A 25,812-nucleotide genomic window follows, 5' to 3' on the forward strand; every position below is an offset into this window, starting at 1 on the left:
GGTGGCCCAGATGTTAGAGGAGGGCTTTTGTGACAGAAGGTCAACTGTAATCCACAAACAATCTGGCAGGAAACATGACAGAGTAAGATAAGGTGGAAAGAAAACACACACAATATATAATTCAACCAACAAGTTCAGCAAATGAAGACAGCATGTCGGAGAAAAAGTGTCGGTTACACTCCCTCTCTGTGAACACTTAGCATCACGGTGCCTTTGAGCAAAGTTTGTAGCTCGGCAGCCAACAAGGAGGCACATGTCTAAACTCCATTCAAAGAAATTCTTCACAAATTAAAGGCCTGTGTTCATTATGTTTCCATCTGAGGGTCTTCAGCATGGCCACATTTGGGACTCTGAAAGAGTTCAGATTCTGCTGCCAACATGTGATATAATAACGCTTTTTAATAAGGCAGAGAATTAACAGCAGTGCAGATGGCCCTGCTCCTATTAACAGACCTCTCAGCCTGTGTGTGTGTGTGTGTGTGTGTGTTTCTGTCGTACTCCACCGACATGTGTCCAACGAGGCCATGTGACCCTTTTGTTTGTGAGTAATAAATTGTTTAACTTTTCATGGAATGCACAACAGTCTGCACTGGAATGTGTTTAGAGCACAGTGTGACAGTGGAACAGACACATGCCAATTCAACTTCCTGCCACGGTATGTAATCAAAGAAATGAGGAAGTGCTTCCTCCAATCAATCATCCCACTCAGTCATTAGAGCTTTTTAGTTGATTACAGCTGCCATAAAGAACGATGGGAGTCTGGTGCTGGTTTGAGTGTGTTATCGACTGTGACAATCAAAGGTGGAGGTGGAGCTGAAGCACCGGCTACTAAGAGACACTTGAGGGGTTTTAGGGGCATTCTCTAGAGTCAAAAACAAAACAAACATCAGACAATAGTGTCAAAAAGGCTCAATCGGCTCAGACGACAGAATAGCAGCTACAGGTTAACAAGGATTAATGAAGACATCTGACTGAGGGGAGGTAAACTTACCCCCCAACGGTACTGCTCAACACGCGTGCACACACACACGCCGGACCTGTGTGTGCACATACAGGTGATAAGACATACAGCAGACATGCACCATTGTTCATGACAGACTGAACTCCTTTGACTAAGCTAAGCTAAGCTAAGGGTAGTCATACCAGACCCACTGTGCCCCTGTCCTGAATGATCTCTGTCATACAAAATCATATCATTTGCTGCCTGTAACACACACACACACACACCATATTATAATGTAGCTCTGCCCTGTGTGAAGCAACACACACAGCTGACAGACCACATATTAACACATGCTGTCACCCGACCAGAAGTCAGGATGCAGTGCTCATTTCTTAAACTAATTATGTGAGGTCATTTCTTACAGTATATGGAGCATTCAGGGTTTCTCACCAGTGCTGATGGATTATTATGATCCTGGAGGAAGAGGGATGATGAAAAGCAATGGATGAGACAGTGCAGTGAAGCAGCAAATTAAAACACACTGAGACCTTGACAGCCATTATATTCTGTGGCTTGAGGGAAGCATCTGCTTCAGCGAATACAACGTCCAATCCACTGTGACCGGAGGCGCTAACACGTACTGTATGCACCAAAGTTTTCAAACTCAGGCTCAGAGGCTGGTGAGCCTATGAGAGGTCTGAGCTGGTTTTCAAACACGCCTGCATGGTTTGGTTTATCACTTTATAGTTGTGTTGCAGCATGCCTTCTCTGAACTATGTGCCTCCATGGAGGTGATAGAAACAACAGCACAGTACAGCTCTGGAGGGTCTGGCATCACTGCCGTTAGCGTATCTTAGCGTAGTCAATGGAGTTCTGTCAATCCAACTAGCATGTCACGAGCAACGGTAATAGGACTGCAACGATTACTTGAGTACTCGAGTAATTTTCGAGGACAAAATGCATCGACAACTAATTTAGTATTCGAGGACTCGTTAGTGACGTCACTGAGAGAGATTCTTTCGTGGCGCAGCGGGATGATCGCCGTTTTTGGGCGCAAGAAGCCCTGGGTCCGAAACACGGCCGAGCCGTTTGCAGGTCGGAGACACACACACAAGGTTTTGGCGCCGGGTATGGAGGCGGCTCTGGACTGAAGCAATGACGCTGCAGCTGTATCTATGGGGAAACGATGACATTTACGCGTGATCCGAATAATCGCAAAAATAATCGGCGAGTATCCCAGTACCAAAATACTCGTTTGTTGCAGCCCTACACGGTAAGCAAAACAACACACACGCCTTATCACGCTCTGGAGGCCGCAGCAGTGAAGTGTAAATGCGTGACCATGTAGAGACAGAAATAAAAGAAATAAAGGAAACACTGGCTAATTTAGGCAAACGTTTGACTTCCAAAAGCTGCGGGAAATGTCGAGTTTGCAGTAGATAGATGCCACATGGTCTCACTTGAGATCTAGACTCAGGTTCCCCCAAAATAACCGAGTTCATCAGCACATGTCTCTAGTCTCTAGTGCTTGAAGGTTAGGGGAGGAATCTAAGGGTTGTTTGCCAGGTGGACATTAAGTTTACAGTTTAATCATAAGACATATTGACTCTTGGCTGTAAACTGCACCTCTATTGTAGAACGGTTTAGGAGGATGCGACACACCTAGCACATAAACATAATTCCAAAAAGGTGTGCAGTGTCAGTGTTCCCTCATGTCCTAAACGGATGGAGACGAGTTTAATAACATAAAAAGGGCAGAACAGGACAACAACACCACCAAACTTTAACTCACTTAAGCTTAGTTGTCTGAGATAAAGATGAATAAATAGGATGAGAGCAGAGCTGCAGCTGAAAGCAGGACGAAGCAGTGACAAAGTGCACTTCAGCGTCAGTTTGTTGTATCACAGCCTACTCAAGTGGCTTATCAGAGGGAACAGAATGAGCTGGCAATAAGGAGCAAGGCCTGACAGACAGACACAGAAACACGCAGCTCTACGGCCAGCCTTCTTCCCTCATTCTTTAAAAACAAAAGTAACTGGACAGCAAAGAGGCTGACGAAAGAAAACCTGAGGACAGAGGGGAGGTCAGGCTCTGTGTGTCAGGCAGGCCTGACTCACACCTGAGCTCCTGTCACCAGCAGCATGCTGCCAGCAATGAGGAAAAACAAACAACCAACCCACAGAAACTGGAGCAGTTTCACACCAACAGGCCTGTGTGGAAAAAAACCCAACCTGTGGCTCACATTAGCTTTGAAGGACTGTGGATTCAAACAACAATAGCATGTTTACAAATCATAAAAATATCCTCACACCTCTTCAGAAACCAGAGCAGTAAGAACAGAAGGTAAGCAGCTCACAACACTTGTAGTGAGTGAACTGTTTCCAAAAGTAAAGGGAAAGGGGAGGTGAACAACAGATTAACCCTGAATCTAAAAGCAGGAATTTTGTATTTCTTGTGATATTTACTTGCACACCGAGCAGGACTGGTGGTAAACACAACCAAAACGAGCTGGACTGCACTGACCTTTGTCCTGCCATTTAAACAGCAGACGGCGTGGTTCAGGAAGGAAGGAGCTCCATTGTGAACGGGCTGCTTTCAGAAAATATAGAGACTTTGAAATTGCATGTGTTTGCTATCAGATAACCTTTCACAACAACAACAACAGCACACTGATGGAGCCAGCGGCTACGTCAGTGAACGATGTGTCATTCTGAAATCACAACTTCTGAAACTACAGGTGAGAGATTCACTAAAGCAACACAAGAAACATCAAAATCTGTCCTTTAGCAGAGGCGTAAAAAACAAATGCTACAAATCTGTGGATGATTTTCTGCAAAACGATAACAGAGCCGCATGTCTGTTCTGGGCAGATGACACTGCTCAGCCATCAGCAGCACCTCCGAGACCTGGTTCCTACTTTCATCTGCTTTTGTTCTGCAGCAAGCCGAGCTAATCACTGACCAGGCTAATATGTCACTAGTGCTTTCTGTCTGAAGGTGCAGTGGCTGCTTTACAAGTTCAAGAAGTGAAGATGTGCAGATTTAAACAAACAAAATCTGTATCCATAGCAACGACAACGCCAGCTTTACCTGAAGATGTTCAGTGGAAGAGCTGCTCAGTTCATCTCCAGACTCCGAGTCGTTGGTGCGCCTTTCTTCACCTGCAGAGTCACACAGATGTGTGTCTACGTCCAGCGGTGTCCTCATCATCTCTGGGGACCGGGCCCGGGTTCGGGGCAGTGTGCTGGATCCTCCTTTGTGAGAGGGCTGGTGGCCGCCGCCGCCGTGAACGAGGATATCAGCCAGCGCTTTGTCGTGGTCTGTGGGAGTGGTGGGGGCATGGTGGTGGTGGTGGTGGTGGTTGCTGTCTTTGCGCTGACCGGGGGGGCTGAAGTGGCCCGACGAGGCAGTTTGCGCCGAAGGAGAGCGCCGGTAGTTGGACTCACGTCTGTGAAGGTTCTCAGAGGGCCGATCGTGGAGTCCCAGCTCCAGAGTGGTGGGTTTGACCCAGAGTGCGCTCCCACTCTGAGGAGGGATGGCGCCAGTGCTGGGTGGAGGATGCAGGATGGGTTTGGATGGTGGCATGAGGGCTTTGCGGACTTCGCGGACATACTGAGCAGGCACATAGAAAGCTTTAGCCCCCTCCTCTTTCTTCACCTGCCACCAGTCCTCGTTGGTTTTCTTGACCAGCAGGTAGCATTCCCCCTGCCGGATGGTGATGAGGCGGTCCTTAGATTTGTACTCATAGTCGTACTCCACCTCTATGTAGATGTGGCCCGGGGCAATAGGCAGTTCAGCCATGATGCCTCTGACTGTCCACCAGGCAGTTCACTGCAAGAGGGAAACGTATCTCACCATGGCTTCATGAGCAGAGCTGGGGGTTAGACAGACAAAGTAAATATTAATGACATTTGTAGTGATCCGTTATGGATATAATAGTGTTGCCTTGTGTGTCTTGATGGTCTAGTGGTCTAAAATGTAATGAGACAAGATTTCAGCGCTTCTCTATTTCTTATGCAACACATGGAATACAGAGACACAGACAGTGGTGTCTTTCACAGCCTATTACTCCACTAACCCAATAAGAACAAACAAATAAGACAAAACTGAGGACATTTAATCCTCTTCAAAGGCTCGCTGTAACGTCCAGCTCAGAGCTTTAGAGCCACAGAAGATTAAAGAGGACGAGGGGAGACGCTGTTGTGAGTCCCATCGTCTTCCTCCTCTTACTCCAGCTCTGTTTTTCTGTCTCACACTGTTGCTCTTGACAGCTTGTCCGGCAGCAACTGAGGCATGTTGCTGCTGGAAAGATTAGTAGAGTCACACACACACACACACACACACACATAGTTTCCTGCTGAAGTCACATGTGTACACACACACACACACACACTCTTACAGCATGAAGTGAGATTGAAGCGTCACTCTGTAAATGCTCATGACTCAACTCACAATGACGAGACGCCTGAGACCAAAGTTTCAGATAAAAAGACACAGCTCAAACAGGAGTTAGATAAAAATACACAGAAGTCATTAAATGAATCAAAACCCCTTTACTTAATCAAAAAGTCCTTTACTATGTGGGACAGTTGTCTTTGTTCATTGTCTGAGCTCGTCTTGGCCTCATCCCTGTTCTGAAAGGAGATGGAATCTCAACTTTAACTTAATTACAGAAGAAAATTGAATTAAATGCAGAGTATTTTATACAGTTTCACTTCCTGTGTTGCTGTGTTGAAGGTTCACTGAAGGAAAAGATTGCTAGCTACATAAATGAGCCAGTAAAGGACATGTAGACATGAAACCTTTGATCAACATTTCCACACATCTGCTGCTTCCTGGTTCTAAAAATTAGGTCACAAATCTTAATTCTTATCGACCATTCTAATGCAGTGCATCAATAATCGGGTTAAGTGGAGCACTGCTCTACCTTTGATTTGTTCTCCCATGTATACACTTAACGTGTTGATGCTGAATCTCTGAATCTCTGGACCTTTAACCCAGACAGCAGCTTCAAATAAAGTGTCTAAACCACGGGACTGAGATAAAGCTGCAGGATATTACAGCTTGTGTAGAAGTTACGTCAGTATTTTACAATATCAGTAATTCCAATTCAACGAAGTCCTCGGTGAGTCACCTTCAGTGTCACTATACTGCTATTTACCATAAAAATGTGTGCGTTTCTCTGAATTTACATGCGTGGTGCACACACACAAATTCAACATCACAACATTTCTGTGCAGTCTAGGCAACCATCCAAACACACAACAAGTAATTGTCACTGTAAAGCCTGCAGTGGACAACAGGAGCTACACTCTTCTACAACCACTCGAGTCATTAAAAGGTGCTTTTCCCAGCTGGAAAGTAAACGTGGGTTTGGTGGTGATTATCTAATATTACTCTTCTGATTACCGTCAGTTGTGCAGAAGCTTAATAAAGATCTGTGATTAGGTGCCTGGATTACTCCTGATGGAGTGACTGGAGGGATAATATCAGCACAGATTAGCTCGCTGGTTCATGCTAACAGGCACTGTGGGAAATGAACCTATCGGCCAGGCAGAAAGGCCGTCAGCCGAATGAAACGAAACACTGCATCTGGTGCCAATTCACAGCTCACAGTAACAACACATCATGCAGCAGGCTGCTCAGGCATTAGACCGGGGGGCGGCTGTATCACGAGCAGACGTGGCAGCTTTCCTTGTTAACCTGTGACCTCTCAGTCTGGCTGTCTGGTCAGACAGGAAGAAGACCAGATATCTTCTTATTACACACAGTCAGTGGGGATTATAATCACTGTAAACAGGAAGGCGGCAGAGCAGAACTATATTAAAGTTGCACATGAGAATTATTACATTCCTTAGGTAACATCTTGCAGCGCAAACGTCTTCCATCAGAGACAAGCTTCTCCGCCATTTTTTTTTTTTTTTTGCTACCACGGTGACACAGCGCCTGTACAGGAGCATTCATCGTGTACTTTTACTGCCACACAATGACGGAAAACCTCAAACAAACCTCGTCTCAGGGCGGGCAAGACATGAGCAACAGCAGGAGTCATAAAAAGAACTCTGTGGTTTACATACGTGTGCAAGAGTAACTTTCTTCAAGCCTGGGAATAGAACCAGCAGGTCTGACTGTTTACCCACTCATTCCTCTGGTCATTAGTCAAAGTGGCCGGGAAACTCTGAGACTTCAGTCACTGCAGTCAGACAAGAGTTAATTTCCTGCCGTCCTTGCACAACATTTCCCCAGGTCGTTTTCTTTCAACTCACCCTCGTTGTTTTTGTTGTTGTTGCCATGTCTTGTTTGTAAATCAGTGTTATGTTTCCTCATGTTTTACAGACACAGTCATCCATGAATTAGCCTTTGCTTCAATATAACATCACAACGATTCAACCGAAATATTTTATGAAATAAACTGGGCCAGACGACAAACCACAGGACTGTTATTGCTCATTACTCTCGCAGCATTCATCATTCTGAAAGGCCTTTGGAAGGTTAAGTACCCGGGGGGGTTGTCGTCTCTTTCACTTATCCCTCCCTAGATTAGCAGACAGCACAAATCTCCTCAGAGCCCAATCAGCAAAATCACAGAAAGCACCTTAATTTAAAGTGATGGTAATAAGATTTACGGTGGGACATAGGATGGGTCTGAGGACTAAAAACAATATGGACGTCCAGGAAGTGACAGTGGGGCCTTGGTCGAGGGATGGGAAGGCAGAGGAAATGTGTTCAACACTGTTTACAGTGATATGTGTTGGAAAATCTGCCACTGTCAGCTGTAGGAAACACCCACACACTCTCTCTCTCTTTTGTAGAAGAGAAAGCAGCACTCTGAAAAAGGATGTTTGTTGGAATATTTCTACTGAAATAAGTGAGGCAGCAGCATCACATCGCACATGACTCTGGTTAAGAGTTCAGGCTGTTTCTATCCGGAGCTGTGAAGGAGTTACTTTCATTAGAGACAGCAAATCTCTCTCCTATTATGGGGAATGGAAAGCGATGGCCGTCAGCCTCCCTCTGAGTATATACTGCACAGACGTTATGTAGAAAAACCTTTCAGAAACAAAGGTACAAGTTGTTTTTTTAACCCGTTCTCTCTCATTACTGTCATGAATTTCCTGTATGCCGACAATAACTGGTCTCGAGCATTATAATTAATATTTAATAAGATTTAATAGGTTGAACGTATCTGAGCAGCAGCCCAAACACCTCAGTGTGTTGAGTTTACCCTGCGGTGGGACCCACGAGGCTTCATACATGAGCCTGATCTTGGTCTATTTTCATGTTTCCTTCTGTCTGTGTGTTTCTGACCTTTGCTGGGGCTGAAGTTCACTTTTATAGAAAAATGCTGCACATATTTTGTTGCTTACTTTCAGGGTGTAACAGGAAGAGAGCTGAATTCAGCCAATCAGCATCAAAACCTAGCACCCACACCCCAGTCTCCCCAGAAACAGCCCGAAAAGAACGCCTGTGAGGGGACGCTCATGTCCACTGATGTCTCATTGTGTGGACTAATCATTTAGGAGTAAGTCACAAAAATTCGGTTACTGAGAGAGTTGGACAGACACCCTTCAACCAGGAGAACTCATCAATAGTCTGTCCCATCAGGACTGAGCGGATCTAGTCTAATGGTGCACTGTGACCTTCACATGCAGCCACACCAAATATAGGCCCACGCTGCCCCCGAAACAGCTTGTATTCAGCACAGACTGTCCCAGTTAGGCTCCTCTCACCACGATGTTCCTCGAAACTCAACTCCCCCAGGTCTCCTGCAACTGTTACAACCACAATCTGTCACACTTCAGCTCATCACATCACTGCAGCTCACTCAGTGAGAGAAATGAGGCAAAAGGAGCATATTTACAGACCACAGCAGACCCTGATCACTGTGATTTATGCACTATATTGTCCTAATAACCAGATTTAGACAAGATGACATTTAGTCTGAGATGTTATAGTTTCCTCAAACTGCAAGACTGTTCATCAAGACTATAAAACAACACACAAATGGACAGAAATACACAAACTACCCATTTAAATCACATTTAAATCTATCAGATGACACCATCCCTATTTAATGCAACATTTTTAGTAAGAAAGAGCAAATATTAAAACATTCTTCCAATGTCAACAACTAAAGTTTGATCTCTTTATGTCTAACTTACAGGAATGCTGTTGTCACTATGGACAGTGATCGCTTTAAAAACTCGGATCAATGACTCTGATTTGTAATCCATTTTTTAAAGCCTGGTTTAAAACAAGAGTTTTATCTTATATCGTTCTTTATACTGAGCTAATATGTAGTGTTGTAGCAGGGTGGGGATTTGATGACACCTATTTAGGAAGTTTTCCCAACAGGATTTACAGTTAACAACCTCCTTCTAAACTTTATTATCATCCGAAAACACTTTTAAACACTTACAGAATGTGTGTAAATGTCTCAGCTTAAACTTACATTCACGTTTTGTCACCTTAACACACCGTAAGTTTCAGTTTGCAGGTTAAAAGTGTCGCTAATGTTTGCTAGCTAATTAGCTTTCTGGCTAAAACATTCCATACTGTCCCGAACAGTCAGAGATCCACACCTCCGCCTTACCTTCGCTACTGTGTCCCCGGAAGACCCCGAAAACAGCCTCCTGGGAGCGGGTAACTATCCGTAAACTTCCCCGTCGACTGAGCGCCGTGTGGAACTTCTCGTGTGGGTGTCAGGCTGGTGAGACAGCGGCGCTTCGGGTCCCCTGCTCCTCCTCGGCCGGTGTAATCCACAGCAGCGGCCGCGGCGCTCGCTCCCGTGGACTCTCGCCTGCCCTGACAACTACCTTCAAGCAAAGATCGTCTCCTACGAAGATGTATCACTCTGGAGCGTTACGTGTTTCTGTGTCCCGTGCAATTCGGTGTTAGTTATCATAAAGATGCTGCAAACATTTTAAAGATATACACCAAGTTTGACTATTAACCCAATGACTGCCAGAGTGAATGAGGCTTTATGAATATTTTTGTTGGTCTCTCTATTTAATTAAACTTGTTTTTTTTTTTTTTTTACGACAATAAGTTCAGAGGGACGCCTCCTGTCTTACGTACGCTCTATGGGCACAGCCTTCAGGTGAACAGGTGCAAACGGGGAATCAGCGCAACCTTGCGGTCATGACGTGAAACTACAAATACATTGCACGATAAACTATAGAAAATAAACTTTAGAAGCAAAACATCCGCAATAATAACTATATAAACAGTATTTTTATTCAAATAAAGTAGAATTAAAGAAACTTACATGCATTAAAGTATTGATCTAATTAAAGTTGATTTACTAATTTCAAATAAATTGACTGATTTATTTAAAATAAAGTGCAAGGTGATGAATATTTATGTTTTAGACCAGATGGTGCTCTTCTCACCTTGAACGTTTGCAGTTAATCACTCTAAAAGCCAACATAGTCTCCACATTGCATTTAATTTCCAAAATTAGCCCCCTTACTAGGGGCAACCAATATTATTTATTGGATATCAATTATATTGATATGCTATTTTCTTTTTAATTATATTGAAGGAAACATTACATAATATTAACCAATAATAAAGATGTTAAATTATAAAAGGTGTTATTTTAAAGAGCAATAAGGTCAGATTTAATTACAATATTTTAAGAGTGTATCAACAAGAGAAAACCTCGATGACACACGTCCTTAAAAACATTATGGCAGCGTGATACAAACTCCACATGAAGAGACAGAGAACTTTTCTCATAATTATTTAATCACACATACATTTACATCATGCAGTCAATCCACAACTGTGATCTCATTAACTTCCCGCCTCCGTCCATATCAGAGCCCTGCTGTTTGTGCCCCAGTTCTCCAGGAATGATCCAGTACCTAGTCTACTGATGGATCCCCAAAACTGCCCTTTTAAAATTGACCAACTATTACACAGTAATAAAAAAAGTGGCTACACTTTTGTTCTTTTAATTTAGAATTAATGCAAAATTGAATCCACGTAAACACCACCAGTATCCTTTGCTGTATTCATTTACTGTTTCCCCCCCTCCCCTCATTTCAGATCCAGTTTTGGTGGAAGGTCAAACATTTCGAGGTCCACGCTGTAACTAATCTAGAAGCTTACACAGAGAGTATAAACAACACTGTCCTGTCGGAGACACATAATTTGTACTGTGGCGATTAACTGCTGTGAACAAGTAGTTGTATTTGCAGGGCTTTGGAAACGTCTTTTTTGTCCCTCCAGTCACATGTGGAGTGTTTTTTCTGTGAAGAAGTGCTTTTAAACCCAACGTCTCTGTTACAAGATGACAGGTTCTAGTAAAGACACCTTTTTGAGTCAAAGCCGAAATCCTACCCCTCCTTTTTTGCTCCATTTGTTCCACTAGTATCTGTCTGTTTTCCCACTGACAGGTTCTTAACTTTGTCTTTAAATCTGCAATCCTGTGCAGCTGTCCATTACAACAGTTACAGTTTAAAGAGAAGAAAACCTCAGAATCAACTTTTTGGAAAGAGCGAAGCCTTCAGTGAGAAAAAAAAAACCCAAACAGAAGCTAGAGTAACAAAAGCCGACAGAAGAGGTGTGGCAGGACTGCCGCTGCAGACACACCCTGATCACACCTGCCAGCTGACTGATGTACAGTGTATTTTACAGTATATTGCACTTGCACAAGATGTTAGTGTTCTCATGCTGGGGTTACAATCACAACAAGCTCTTTAGCTGATGATGCTTCACAGGGTTAAAAAAAAGAAGCTGTGATGGGATAAAAATCATGACAAAAGAAAAAACACTAAAAATACAAACAACAAAATCACAAAATAAATCCTACACCCCCGGGCTAGACTTACTTAAATAAACCCCTCCTCCAGATGATGACAGAAGATTATTGTGCAATTTCAGACCCTGCTCTCCCCGACTGGCTGATCAAGCGGCAAAGGTCCAACCCATCCACACACCCCCCCCCCCCCCACCCGTCAACCCCCTCTAAATTTCAAACGTAAATCTACACCATCTATGGAACAATGAGAGAGATACAGTACATTAAACCCAGCATAACACATGGCTTTCTGCAAATTTACAACCAACAGGGCGTGTACAGTTTATAGGTGACATTAAAAAGGAAGGACAACAACAAAAAAGGGTGCAGGTTTGTGTGCAGGAGGAGGAGAGGAAGAAGTGAGGCACCCTTGAAAAGAAATCTTCAAACGAAAGGAGATCTCCGCAACAAAAAAGAAAAAGGTCCTGAATATGTGAGTGAAAGGAGGCGAGCGTGACGGAGACCCAGCTAGGACAGGACGAGCATTGTGTGTGTGTGTGTGCTATCTCAGTCTATATGCCTGCGGTCTATGTGCTCCACTGTGCAGAGATATAAATAACGTCCATTAACAGCATTTTTACCCACTGAGAGAAGTATAAACAGTGCATGTAGCTACGTAGCATAGGCTATGCTAACAGGTGGAAGTTGGTTGTGTTAACCGGATCATTCTCCTCTTTCCTTCCTTCAACATTCTTTACATCGTTCCCATGAAGTCACCAATGACGAGTATAGGTTTGATTTTAACTTAATGATAAAAACAATTGGCCTCCACAGGTATTTAGTTAAATACATCTACAGTACACTGTCACACATCTTGGCTTTTCTATTCTTTTTTTTTTTTTTTTTTTATTTCTTCTTTTTCCTGCTGTTTTCTTATAGCGTTCTCTCCCAGGAAACATGTGCAGCAGTGCCAATTTTACATCTGTACAACAAGACCGGACAGAACAGTAGTGCTCAACGCCATCTAGTCGATTCAAAACAGTTTTTTGTCGTTTTTTTTCCTTAAAGAAGCATGTAAAATCTATTCAGAGAAAAGTGTGGTTAACAACCAGTAATAATAATGATGAAATGTACAGAGGTTAGCGTATAAGGTCAAGCTTTTTCTGGTGGTAGGGTCTGCTCTCCTTTATTTATGCATTTTTTGGTCTTTTTTGTGTATATTTTTATGTGTTTTTTTCAGATCTTGCTCTGTTACATTCAGCTTGGCACAGTGCAGAACTACTCGCACGACGACAACGGATGATGACAGACTGTGCAAAACAAAAACGAAGCCGAAGCTACACGTTCGGGTCGCGCACGGTTTCGCTCGCCAAGGCTGCTGCACTTCAAGACTGCGTTTGGTTTCAGTGAATAAGAATATTATCCTGTTGCCTTCTCGTAAATTAAAATTGTCTTTTTTTTATTATATCCAGTAAGAGAAAAGGAGATAACTCATGAGTAGAACTCAGGGAGAGTGGGGTGTCTTTAGGGGTGGCGTGGGGATCGGAGCTGTACAGGCCGGGAATATTTATATATATATTTATAATTCTGAAACTCCTTCAAAGCAGCGACGAGGAGCCCGTTCGCTGTAATGGAATGACAGGTTGTTGGGGTGGGCGGGGGTGTGATATTAACTTCTTCTGTGGTGTCATCCCTCTGTCCTGCTCCTCAGCTAAAGACAAAGAAGGAAGGGGGAGTTAGTGAGTGAATGTCAGACTTCATGCAAACACAACTACCACAACAATCATCCAGGTTTAAGGTACCAGCTGTCTCTTTAGGCACCAAAAGAGGAAGCTAACGACCTGAATACTGACCAGCACACGGTCTGGTTATAACTAGAAACCCATTACATTACAATGTGACACCATTTTAAATCTTTCTAGCATGACAGTTCAGTGCTTCCATACTATATACCTGTGTCTGTCCAGTTGATGTTAGAGGTAAACAATGGACAACACCGTTTTCAGCAAGACAAAGACAACCAGCAAACAAAAAAAAGAGATTGAAAAGAATCGGGAGAGATGAACCCATGAGGGCGTAAAGTTTGGTCGGCTATGAATTGAGATTTTTCTATCTGAAAACAATCTCACAATTTTGCAGCTGCCCTCAGAGCCCACAGAGTTTTACCCTCTTTAAAGTTTAAACTCTCTTCTTCCCTTAAAAAACTTTCAGCTTACTTTTTGTCGGGCTTGCTGTTGCCTCCTCCCCTGATAGACACTGTCTGGCTGTTCTGGTAGAAGCCTCCGCCGCTGCGGTTGATGTTGGGGTGGGTGGGTGATGCCACAGGCTGCTGCCCAGGCCTGATGGGTTTGGCTAAATAGAGGAAGAGGAGACTGAGTACCGGCTCTGACAATGGCATAAATTAATTAGAATTTCTCATTCTCTTGACTTTCCAGTCCGTCCATCCAACCTACCGATCTGGGCTGAGTGCCCCCTCCTGGCCATGTTCTTGGCCCTCACTGCCTCCTTGATGCGGTCCACCTCCTGCTGGTAGCGCTTGCGGTCACGGGCAGCGTTCTCCTTGGCTTCCTTCAAAGCAGACTCCAAGGCCTTGACCCGCTCAGCCGTAGCACGAAGACGCTTTTCCAGTTTAGGAAGCTCACAGCGCAGGTCTGCATTATCACGCACCAGCTGGGGGACAATTTGTATTGGTTTAGCAGAGTGAAAAGTAAAATGTGTTCTCGGAGGAGCGGATTGAACTCATACCTGTTTGTGAACCTTGGTGAGCTGCTCAAGATTGTTCTCAAGAAAGGAGATTTTCTGTTTCTGTGCTGCACTCCCCCCTGTGTCGTCCGAGTCCATCTCAGCGCTCTGCACAAAATACAGAACACACAATTATAAACAACATACAGTACACACCTGTGTCTGTGTGACCGCCACACGCTGGCTGTAGTAGTTTTAGTCATGAAATCTCAAGCTCATAAGTTGTTAGACACAGCTATCAGCCGTAGTTGGTATTCAGGCTCACCTTTTTCACTCTGGTGGCCAGGTCCTGCACAAAGAGTTTCCTCAGGTTGTGCAGAGTCTGTAGCTCCTTGGCCTGGAATGAAGATGGACAAGCGGATTTTAGATGTATGTATACAAAATTATTTGGCTCTTGTCCTTTACTGCTGCTTTCTTCATGAACTTACCACTGTCTCTTCCAGCCCCTTCAGGTCCTGTCGGGCCTGCTCTCTTCTGTCCTGCATCACCCTGAAGGACAATAAAAGACAGCAATATTGATCAGAATTGGGAGTTCTACAGAGTCTGTGAGCTGAGCAATGCGGCTAATGGTGGCCAGTGGACAGTAGTGTGTGCATCCAGTGGACAGTAGTGTGTGCATGTGTAAATCTTACGTGAGCTCGTGCAGCTTGCGGCTCTTCTCCTCATCGGTGGATTTGAGTTTCTCATGCTCCACTCTGAGCCTCTCCTGCTCCAGCATGATCTTCTGGTTCAGACTGGGAGAAACAAAATAAGATAATGATGTATTTATTTATATAAAAGGCTTGGAATTATTCTAAGGATTAAGGAATTCAGTGTGTAAACATGTAATCCTGTCGTTATCTCTTCAGTAAAGCAGCACTGACGGCAGCAGATATTAAAGTCTTACTCCTGCAGCTCGGTGATGAGCTTCTCCTTGTTATCCAGTTCATCTCTCAGGCTGCTGATCTGTTTCTGGTGAGCTTCACGGTGGGACTGGATCTGCTTCTCCACCGCTTCCTGAAAACAGACATCAACAGATTAAATACATTACTAAATTTGACATTTGGACATTTAACAATCTTCTCTCCCGTCTGTAAACTGCTCTCATGCATCCTGTTCGATGGGAATGAAGGGCATACCTTGACTTCATTGGCAGTCTGGATCTCATTTTCCTTCTCCATAGCATGGACCTTCTCTGTAAAATACAAACACATCTCAGTTTAATCAGGTGTAATTCACTCAAACACTTGTTTGAAAAAAGGACTCCAAATAATGGATCTAACAGAAACTGTAGCCTACACTTAGAGGAGTAGAATATGTGCCTAAGTGTTTGTTTGCTGCTTCATCATGTTGTGACATACCCTGAGCACTGAGCTTGACAAGCTCCTCATTGAGAGAGTCCACGTTCTCCTCCAGCTGCCTCTTCTTCTGTTCCACATTCTGCAGGTACTCAGTCAGGGACTTGATTTTAGCCTCATGCTGGAGAACAATAAAACAAGAAACGTTACATATGCACAATCTTTGCATGTCGGTCTCACAAACTAACCATCCCCAGTTCGCAAGTAATAAACAAGCATTTTTAAAAAAAAACACATAATAGAGGAAGAATTGCCTAATTTTTGTAGAGGCTACTAAACTGTACACAGCCTCTAATTAATAAGGACTATTTGTGAACGTAGATTCCGCAGCACTGATCCAAATGATGGTAAAAAAATAAATATCTAGACTGCTGGAGCAGCGAGAGGAAGAATCTCTCACTTACATTATGAAGTATTGTCTTAACAATCATGAATGGAACTATTATAGTAATAAAACAAAAGGCGTTAATTTATCTTCATTAGACGTTCCCTGAGCCGGCGTACCATGGGCACCTGTTTATGTCAAGTCAGCCTGAGTTCCTCTGTACCTGAGAGATGCGCAGCTGGCAGGCAGCCAGCTCCTTCTCATTCTCATCCATCTTCTTGTTGCTTTCTGACTGGGTGCTCTCCAGCTGCTTGCAGCGCTTCACCATCGTCTTCACTTCTGACTTCATCTTGCTGATGTACAGACGAGCAACCGTGAACTCTTCATCTATCAGACCGCTGCCGCCATCGTGTTGCTGAAAGTGAGGAGGAGGAAAGTGATCTACCATGTTTATGAAGAAGGAAAAGGAAAAAACATCCGACACCTGAACATCCTTATACCTTGATGTCATTGCTGCCTACAGCGATGCCAATCTCAGCCAGGTCTTTGAGAAGTGATGACATCATCTCAGTCACCCTCTTCTTCTGGTGGTTGGACATTTCCTTCAGCTTCTGGAGCTCAGAGTCCAGGGACGACAGAATGGACTGCAAAGAAAGAGAAGATTTTAATCGCCAAATACACACAGTATGTTTTTATTATTCGCTGGTACTTAAGTTGACTGTGGCATATAAACCGTAAGATACGTTCTCTAGACACACTGCAGCAGCAGTAAACAACACATATAACTGTTAACCAATATAAACAGCATGGATCCAGGTGTGTAGTAGCCGCTCGACAGTTACAGCATCAGAGATTTTTTTTGGGCGCTCTAATATCTTTCTCTGGCTCACCGATTTCTGATTGAGCTCCTCGCTGATGGCCTCAAACTCCTTAGTCTTGTCTTCCACCTCCTGGCTCTTCTGATCATAGTTGACGGCCAGCTCCTCTAGAGCCTGGAGCACCTCCTTCACCTCCTCCTTGGAGGCTTCATTCTCTGCCTGCAGGCGGTTCAGCTCTGACTGGAGGTTTTCGTGGTCACGCCGGGAGGAGGCTAGAAGCTGTGAGAGAGGAAAGAATCAGTTTCTTGTTTTATTTTTATTTTTTTTGTTTTCAAATGTATCAGGAAGACAAATATTAACACAACCTGACCTCCCTGGGAGCTTTATGTGTTTTTCTTTACACAAAGATCATGAGTTCACTTCCCTCCAGCTGTCAGACCTCCAGTACTCACCTCCTCCTGGTCCAGCATCTGCTGCTTCAGCTTCTCAGCCAGCTGGCTCTGCTGGTTGATTTCTTCATCCTGTATAGTGCAAACACAACAGCAGCATTAGCATTCATATCAGTACTCCAGGTCATACAAAGTGACAGACGGTGATAAATCAAAGAAGGATCATTCTGATTTAACAACTGAGGCTGACTGAGACTTGTGTTATGTGTCGTCCCTCACCTTATCATCCAGCTGCTTGTACAGCTTGGCCAGCTCAGCCTCACACTTGTCCTTCTCCACATCAGTAAGACGAACCCCGGGCACATTGGGCGTGGACGCTGGCTTGTCATTAAGTATATTGTCCAGGGCCAGTACCTCTGCGTTGGCCTTCTCCTTGTCAAACTGCTCCTCCACAGGCACGCTCTCACCTTAGGTGAAATATGAGAAGACATATTGTCAGGAGGACAGCTGGTATTTGGTCAGCAAAACAGTGAGCGGGTTCACATCTCACCATTCCTCCAGCGATTGAGCTCATTCTCCAGCCAGGTGATGGTGTTCCTCAGGGTCTTATTCTTCTCCTTCTCCCTCTCATACTTCTGCTTCCACTGCTCGGCCGTCAGCTCAATGTTCACACAGACTGTGTTCTTGATGGTCTTTGCTCTGGTTGTAGAAAAAAGAAAGAAAAATCCTCTATAAGAATACCAATGATGAACATTCCAACAAAAAATGAACTCAATGAGACCAACAAGATATCATTATTGTGCCTCTACTAGCCTACTAACCTCTGTCCAAACATAAGGGTGGATTTGGTTTCGGCCTCATTATAGGAGGAAGGCGAGCAGCAGATGACGATGGTGGTTCGACAGTTACCACCCAGCGAGTCCTGCAGGATACGTGTCATCTTGCTGTCTCGGTAGGGGATGTATGCCTGGGAGGATAAAACACAAAATAAATACATACAATACATACCTAATAAGAAATGACACCTGACAGTGGTGATGATGATGACATGGTGTGTGGACAATTTACTGAGGTTCAAGACTGAAAATGGACTCTAGAAGTGGGTGTGTACTGTTTCTGTCTCAGGCCCCGTTTACACATATTTTGAAAAACGAAGACTTCCTCTGTGCCTTTCATTTCCACATAAACTGAGTTTTCGCCTCTGAAAACGAATCTTCCTAAAAACTCTGGCAAAAGTGGAGATTTTGGAAAACGCTTCATTCACGTCTCAATGTGAACTGACAAAAACTGAGAAAAACAGACTTTGCGGCAGTCTGTGCGTCAGTTCATGCAACCTTTTTTTGTGTAGTACGGCTGCCAGAGCAGCTGTAGTCTAGTAATGGAAGCAATCTGTCAGTGTGTTTGCATTTGTAAATACAGCTCCTCTTATGTTAGGTCTCCAGGTTCAGCAATTTTGGAACAACTTCTGACACAAAGAGCCAGACTGCGTCAATGAGGCTTCTGATTGGCTTGCACGGCTTTCTCCTTCTGCCTACACTGCCACCCACAGGCCTGGCGTAGTTATGACTGCTCTTGGGAGCGTATTTATGCAGGGTTAATGTAACCGGAAACTTTTTTGAAAACGATGATGTGTGCATGATGTTATTTTGGAAAACGGAGGGAAGGAAATATTCGTTTTTCAAAATACCCGGCTATGTGTAAACGGGGTCTCAGGCCAGATTAGTCACACCTCATTCACATATGTAATAAAATATGCATAACTGTCTAGTGCTCTCTAAGCTGCAATATCATACTCTGAAATCCTGCTGCTGATATAAGCTGTAAATTAGGCCTGTGGTTTCACCAGCCCTGAGCCATCAGGATGTAATGACTTGTTACAGCTCTCAGGAGTTTGTTCAAACTGGACAGCAGTTACATGGTAGCCTGATATATAATGAGTTGATACAAAAAGCTAATGTTGTGCTCACAGAGAGAAACAGAGAGAGTAACAAGAGCTCATTGTTTTAGACCATCACAAAAACATCAGCAGCATCCGCCCCAGGTTGTTTACAGAGCGAATAAGCTGCAGAACAAACCAACTGTTGATCAAAGTGAAAAGAGTGAAATCAGTAACCAAACGCTGCTTGGGGGGACATCTTTATCTGCTCAGCTTATTTCTGCAGCACAAAGGACCTGTAGATGGCTGAAACATATGAGCCACAGAACAAACCAGGCTAGCTGATCAACAGCACAGAAGGCCTGCCACATTTACAGTTAAATTAGACCTGAATAAGCTTAATAGCAATGGCATGGTGTTCTAAATTTAAAACACAATAATCAACAGATGAATCTCCAAATGGCTAATGAGCTGAAGTCGATGTACTGACCGTTCCTTCAGCCAACGCAGAGATGACGTTTCCCAGGGAGGACAGGGACTTGTTGATGTTCTTGGCTTCATCCAGCACAGCTCCCTCTGCACCTGTTTTACTGACCTGAAAAAATACAAAGAGCCAACTGTAATATGAGCTCAGGGTGAACTGTAAGTGGACAATAAACATTAACAATAGTTTATGATAAATGTACCTTTTCACTACCAGCCAGATCCACCAAGTAGAGCTTCCCACTGAGCTTCTGCTCCGTCTGAGTGTTCTCCTGTTTTACATTTATTAGGAAGATGCTGTGACTCCTGGAGCTGTGCTCATTCATGTCTGAGGGAGGAATGACACATGACACTCAGTTCACACTTACAGTCGATGGATTTACAGTCTAGGTGCCTATGAAGGTGTCAGACAAACTCTTACTTGTAACTGCTACATGTCTGTTGGATTTTCCTTCATCAATCGTGTCCATCACCTCGTCTGGGCTGCAGACAAATCTCTCAGTGCAGCCCTTTAAAAAACAAACGTACAACATGTAGTTAAGAGTCTTCTGAAACAGGTTTTACCAGATCTTTGACATGTAACAGGAGGGTAGGTCTCACCTTAACATAGGGTACTCTGTTTTTGTCTTCATGCACTGACAAATTTGTCTTTGACACTAGAAATAAGAGGAGAGGTTAACTTAACACAAAAACCATGTGAGCGTGTCAACATTTGGACATTACATGGCATGTAGTTGTACAGTATTAATACCTGCCCGAGGGCTTCATCTACTGTTAGTTTGAATCAATTAGGCCCTTAACAGAAAATATTCCCTTATAGAAATATTCTTTATTTTTTCCACATTTTAAGCCTTTCAGCAACAGCTCTCTGTCAGCTGAGTGATTCAGTGTTTGCGCCACCATCACAGCAACTTACCATCCAAAAGGTCCCGGATCTTGTCTAAGTAGATTTCAAAATATGAAACCTGTCAACAGAAGAAGAACCTTATTATGTATTATGCAAACAAATCCAAATGAATACAGATATAAAAACATCCACAGGACGTCAACATCTAAAGTGTAAAGAATGTTATGATTTTCAAATTTGTTGCATTAAAGTTTTGTAACTAGAGATGTTATAATAGCAAAAGAAACATATATTAAAGACATGATCTGCAGCATGAGAGCAGAGCTCAGGAAGATGGGTCAGCCAGGAAATATGATACTGCAGTACAAAGTGACCTGTTACACATCTGCCCTCTCTGTCACTCGTATGGTCTCAGGAAAGAAATGCTAAGTAATAGAAAAAGGAGAAGTACATTTCGTGTTTCTAGCACTCAGTTCTCGTCAGTTATCGACCACAACTTCGCTCTGAGCATAGTGACATATCTACACAATTCCAGTCTTTGGGGTTTAGTGTTGCACAAGACAAATAAAGTCAGTTTTGCTTACTTTGATATGAAACTCCAGGTTTTCATCCATGGAATAAATGTAGTTGAAAATATCTTGCACTATCCTGGGGATGATGCCCATTGAATCTGTGTCATGGAGATTCCCCTGCAAACACATCGAGCGTTGGTGTAATGTTGCGTCACATACTTCATTCCAGAGACAATATGTTAGAAGTCACCCTTACCTCCATTGTGTGTGTTTTGCCAGAAGATGTCTGCCCGTACGCAAAAATGGTTCCGTTGTATCCCTCCAGGACATCTTCAAGACACCGCAGAGAAATCAGTGAAACAATGACCCAACAATGGTTTTTGCACTTTTTGAACTCAAGCCTCACCTTTTACAATCTTTTGGGCACAGGCGTTGTACACTTGTTCTTGTGTTGTGTTTGACTGAAACACTCTGTCAAACATGTACGGTTTACCCTGGAAGAAAACAAAGTGCAAGATCAGTATAAAAGCAATCAATCTTATACTATAAAAATAACAACATACCATATTTTCCTGATAGAAAAGCTTTTTAGGAGGAGGTGTGCTACACCACAACCTGTTTTCAACCAGCTACAGTCCAGTCCACCTCTGAAGGTCATCCCCTCACCTGATACTACTTCTCTTATCATGTTTAAATGCCTCTCTGCAAAACATTTCAAATTAACTACACAGTACCCTAAGGTTTTAGTACTGATTTACATCCTTCCCATCAAACGAGCATCTTGTATCTGACTGTGATATTCCATGAGCTAGTAAGACTTCAAAGTACAATTCCTGTGAGAGATGGCGATCAATAGCTGGAGTTAGGATGGCAAATGCAGGGAATAAAACCGATGCTACAAGCAATTCTAAGGTTCATCCAGGGTGGCGTACTGTCTTTGGAAGGTTGTGGTCCCTGTTGACTCATCTTGTCTCCAGCTGAATAAGAGCAGTTTATTTGTGATCTATTAAAGTATAAGGACAAGAAAAACCCCATTAATGTTACATCAGGAGTGTGAAGAACACACTCGTCTTAGAGGCAGTAGCTTAGTTATTGTCAGACTGTGTGTTAACACCTGTCTAAGCAGAGAATGTTGACAAGCAGCTGGTGTCACCTTGAAGGCATCACTGATTAAGGGCTTACCAGGTAGGGGCGGGTAGTACAAGTAAACACGTTCATAATTTAAAGTGAAACTGCAAATGTGTCACAGCTTGGCGTCAAATACTAAAGAACATTCAACACAATTATTCAGACGACTACAGCCGAGATGTCCTCAGTTTGCACCTCGGCTCATAATCCCGCCTGACAGACGGTCACGTCACAAGTTCAGCTCTCTGCAACACAGAGCAGCAGCATCTTAAGACGTTTGTAATTCACTCCAGCTAGCCACATCCTGGCAATTAACCCTGTCCCGCACAGAGCCACTATCAGGACTGCCAGACACTGTCAGGAAACAATAGCGCGGCCTGGGTTTAAAGTCCTCATTGTTACTGCTCCTACCGACCTCATTACCTACACTTCTGTCTAATGGGATTACTGGCTGAATTTGTAATTACAGTGAAATGTTTTGTTAAAGCATTTCACGATTCTCCCTGCTGCTGGCTTTGTTATGATACTGCTCAGGACAGGCTATTGAGAACAGGAGCAGGGTTATTCTGCAGCATCACCATGATTCTTCTGGTTTGATGTATGAAATCTTTGCATTCTTATCAAGTGTTTTCATTAAGAAAACATTTCTGACAGGGAAGCAGGTGGTTATTACCTTATTTATTTGTTCAAATGTGGAAGGAACACTTTTACTTAACTCTCTAATCCTTTTTTCCTTTTATCTCTCTCACGCACTTCCACCACTACACTGTCTAAAAGTAGCTCAGTGCTGTTCTTGTTGTGCGTCCTAACCACCAGCATGAAAATAGAAATAGTGACAGCAAAGCAAGCATGACTAGATCGTTCTGTGTACAACTTGCAGAGAGGAAACAGAAGCATAAATAATTCACCTGCTGCACGCTCACTCTGTGCTGGCAAAGCTAGCCTGGCACATTGAGCTAGTTACACCACCCATGCCATCTCATCTGGAAGCTCTCTGCCAATGTGAGCCACAGCTGAATAAGGATGTACTACTCCACAACAATCTTCCTGAATGCAAACTAATATAACAGAGAGCATCAAAGCCTGGTGAACCCGCTTGGCAGATGTATTTATAACAGGCACTGTGGTCAGCTCGAGCGCCAGTCCACGCCCCAGTTTGTTTCAAAAGGGATAAAAACACACAAGCTAAGAGATTCACTCACAGTGGCTAAGAGCATGTGAAAAACAAAGCACATCACCATAATAAATACCCTCCCCACCCAGAGAGATTGCCCAGTGAGCGGCCAAATGCCTGCTCTGATTGGTCCAACAGCTGGTAACCAAGAGAGAAAACACAGAGGGATTACTCTGGAGGCCTGTGCTGCTGCTTATGTGCTGTACTTCTCCAAGCAGATGCACCAGCAGAGGTGACTTGCTTCTGGCTTGCAACACTTGCCCCCTCTGACAATCTGCACTGGCATTTTGGCACTATGACTGGCACTCTGGACTGGGCAGGGCCCTGTCATGCTTTAAGGAGAAAATAGGCGTGCTATTAGTAAGAAGGCCCAAAGTCATTGTCAAAAATAATCCTATGAAGTCGCCACAGCTCTAATGGTTTTCACTGTTTTGGGTGACGGAAAATGTTCAGTTTTATTGTGCTTTATTTTCAACACCACACTTTGAAGTTTATCTCAAACTATGACATATCTACTCAGCTAAACGGTGTCATTCAAGATGTGTTTCTACCGCTTTGTAAAACAATTTTAAAGCTGTTTCTATACCAAAGTCCAAAGACAGACACACAGGTTGTCACTAAGGAAAACTAATGTTTAACTACGTTTTTAACTACCGACTACATGTTTGCATCCCAAGACATCAGCATGACTTGTATGCTTTCTAATTACAAGTCGTAAGGCCCCAAAAAAAGGCCAAACAGTTTCCTTTAATCCCTCCATTCAGAGACGGTGGCATGTTAAGGCACCACACCAGAATTTATAATTCCCTCTAATGACAAAGCATCAAATATGCACATGTTTTTCAGACAGACCTCTGGCCAAGTTCTTTGTTAAAGCAGTAAAGTGGAGGTAACATGGTGCTGCATCAGTGAAGGCATTTCCTTCTTTTGTCATGCTGCCCATGACTTTTATCCTTATCAACTGCTGTATAATTGGAGGGCTAATCACACTAAGGACAACAAACCAGTCCAAAACTGCAAGTATGATTATCTACCAAGTGCCCAGGCCAACATAATCCAGCTGCCTCTATATAATTTGATGCCCACTCCCTGTTTCATTATGTTGACGATGCCATTGTCTGTTTCCTATTGATAAAATTGAATCAACATTTCTTTCCCTTTTTATATCCAGTATATCCAACTTCAACATAAGGGTTGGTTATAAAGCCAGCTGGTCAGATAGCTAATGTTAGCTTAAATTAAGCACCAGTATTAAAACTAGCCAGCTAGCCAAGGCCGGCTAATCTGTCAACTACCAGCTGGCCTAGCCTGCTAGCCAACAGTCTGTTAGCCGCTACGAAATCAAAGCTGGCTTACGTTTTATGCTGACGCAAACTGTTCATAATTAATGGCTTTATAGTTACAGATGCACGGCTGCTTAATAGTTAATATTGTGATAGCACTGCAGTGAATAGCAGGCCGGATTGGGACGGAGGCGCTGGCGACTCTAACCTATGTCAGCCCCCGATGTGTTTGTGGCTTTGTTGAATGACAGCTCGCTAGCCATGACAGGGCAACTGCGAATACTGACATTTTACGCTACAGGCAACGTGAGCGTCTGAAATTAAATCCCACCATTATCGCCCACGAACTGAAAACCGAATAAATAAAACGATATTAAATAATGTTTGGTTGCGGCAGAGGTTGGTGCAGTTGAGGGCCAACCCAACAACGCAACGGTGAGCAGGTCAGTTCTGCTAACGTTAGCTAACAAGCTAAGGCGCTAACTACCGTAGCTCCAAGACAATCAAAAATGGCGTACTGCTGACCGTGCCAGAGGGCTCTGTCCGAGCGCTGTCCAAACATCGTCAACAAGAAATCACTCACCCCAATTACAACTGTGTCTTCCCCTTGAAATTTGGGAATGTATCTATCGCCTCTGGTCACCTCCGAGCTGTTCAGGGGCCTAAAACGGCACATCACTTTGATGGTGCACTCCGCCGGGTCGGCCATCTTCCACGGTTTACGAATGGAAATTCACCGATAAAAAAATTTAAACTATATCCTGGATCCCAGGAGCGGCCGCGGGGGGCGAAACGGGAGGCCGAGCCCCTCAGTCCCAATCTCAGGTTGTGTAAAAGGCGATAATCTGTCGGGCATACAACAAAAATCCTTGTTTTGCTCTCACTCGCTTCCCCCTCCTGTTAGGAAGCCATGACACCGGTGGATGAGCGGCCGCCTCGCCCCTCCTGCTGCTGTGGATGTGGATCACCATGACGTCAGCCCGGCGCTCCCCTCCTCGTCGTGTTATTGGGACAAAAACACAAAAAATAACTAAAACTTTAGGACAAAATTAGAATTTAATTTTACACATGAACAGTGCTGAGAAGTGCATTAACAAAAGTGCACTTTCTGCTCATTTGTCCTTTATTAATAGTACTTTTAACTCCACAGAATGGACAGCCTAAGTATGTTTTTGTTGCATAAGTCTTCCTACAGTGGCAGTAAATGCA

The 25,812-nt window shown here is 43.7% G+C and overlaps 2 protein-coding genes across 10 annotated transcripts in view; both read right to left on the reverse strand.

The window, feature by feature from the left end:
- Window positions 1-9,878, reverse strand: part of LOC114449422 (rho GTPase-activating protein 12-like) — a 34,067-nt gene extending 24,189 nt beyond the window's left edge. For 2 of the 9 annotated variants that reach the window (XM_028427089.1, XM_028427088.1), the window contains exons 1-2: window positions 9,536-9,866; window positions 4,033-4,816 (exon numbers count right to left, since the gene is read on the reverse strand). In XM_028427089.1, coding sequence (XP_028282890.1) covers window positions 4,033-4,743 — 711 coding nt within the window. In that variant the 5' untranslated portion in view covers window positions 4,744-4,816; window positions 9,536-9,866. Of the gene's footprint in view, window positions 1-4,032; window positions 4,817-9,535 lie in introns of all 9 variants that reach the window. The other 7 variants (XM_028427082.1, XM_028427083.1, XM_028427081.1 and 4 more) reach the window with 7 other exon arrangements.
- Window positions 9,879-12,531: 2,653 nt separating this feature from the next.
- LOC114449569 (kinesin-1 heavy chain) lies at window positions 12,532-25,547 on the reverse strand. The gene is made up of 26 exons (XM_028427331.1): window positions 25,187-25,547; window positions 21,425-21,512; window positions 21,275-21,348; window positions 21,091-21,195; window positions 20,576-20,624; window positions 20,260-20,315; window positions 20,081-20,168; window positions 19,863-19,987; window positions 19,667-19,771; window positions 18,122-18,267; window positions 17,851-17,999; window positions 17,580-17,767; window positions 17,364-17,432; window positions 16,984-17,190; window positions 16,594-16,737; window positions 16,317-16,508; window positions 15,772-15,889; window positions 15,550-15,605; window positions 15,318-15,427; window positions 15,064-15,165; window positions 14,860-14,920; window positions 14,697-14,768; window positions 14,435-14,539; window positions 14,143-14,359; window positions 13,906-14,041; window positions 12,532-13,400 (listed from the first exon to the last, which is right to left on the reverse strand). Exons 1-26 carry the CDS (start codon window positions 25,310-25,312, stop codon window positions 13,397-13,399), a joined length of 2,892 nt encoding a protein of 963 aa, XP_028283132.1. The 5' UTR covers window positions 25,313-25,547; the 3' UTR covers window positions 12,532-13,396.
- Window positions 25,548-25,812: the final 265 nt, after the last annotated feature.

Source organism: Parambassis ranga, chromosome 17 (assembly GCF_900634625.1).
Source record: "Parambassis ranga chromosome 17, fParRan2.1, whole genome shotgun sequence".
Lineage (NCBI taxonomy): Eukaryota > Metazoa > Chordata > Actinopteri > Ambassidae > Parambassis > Parambassis ranga.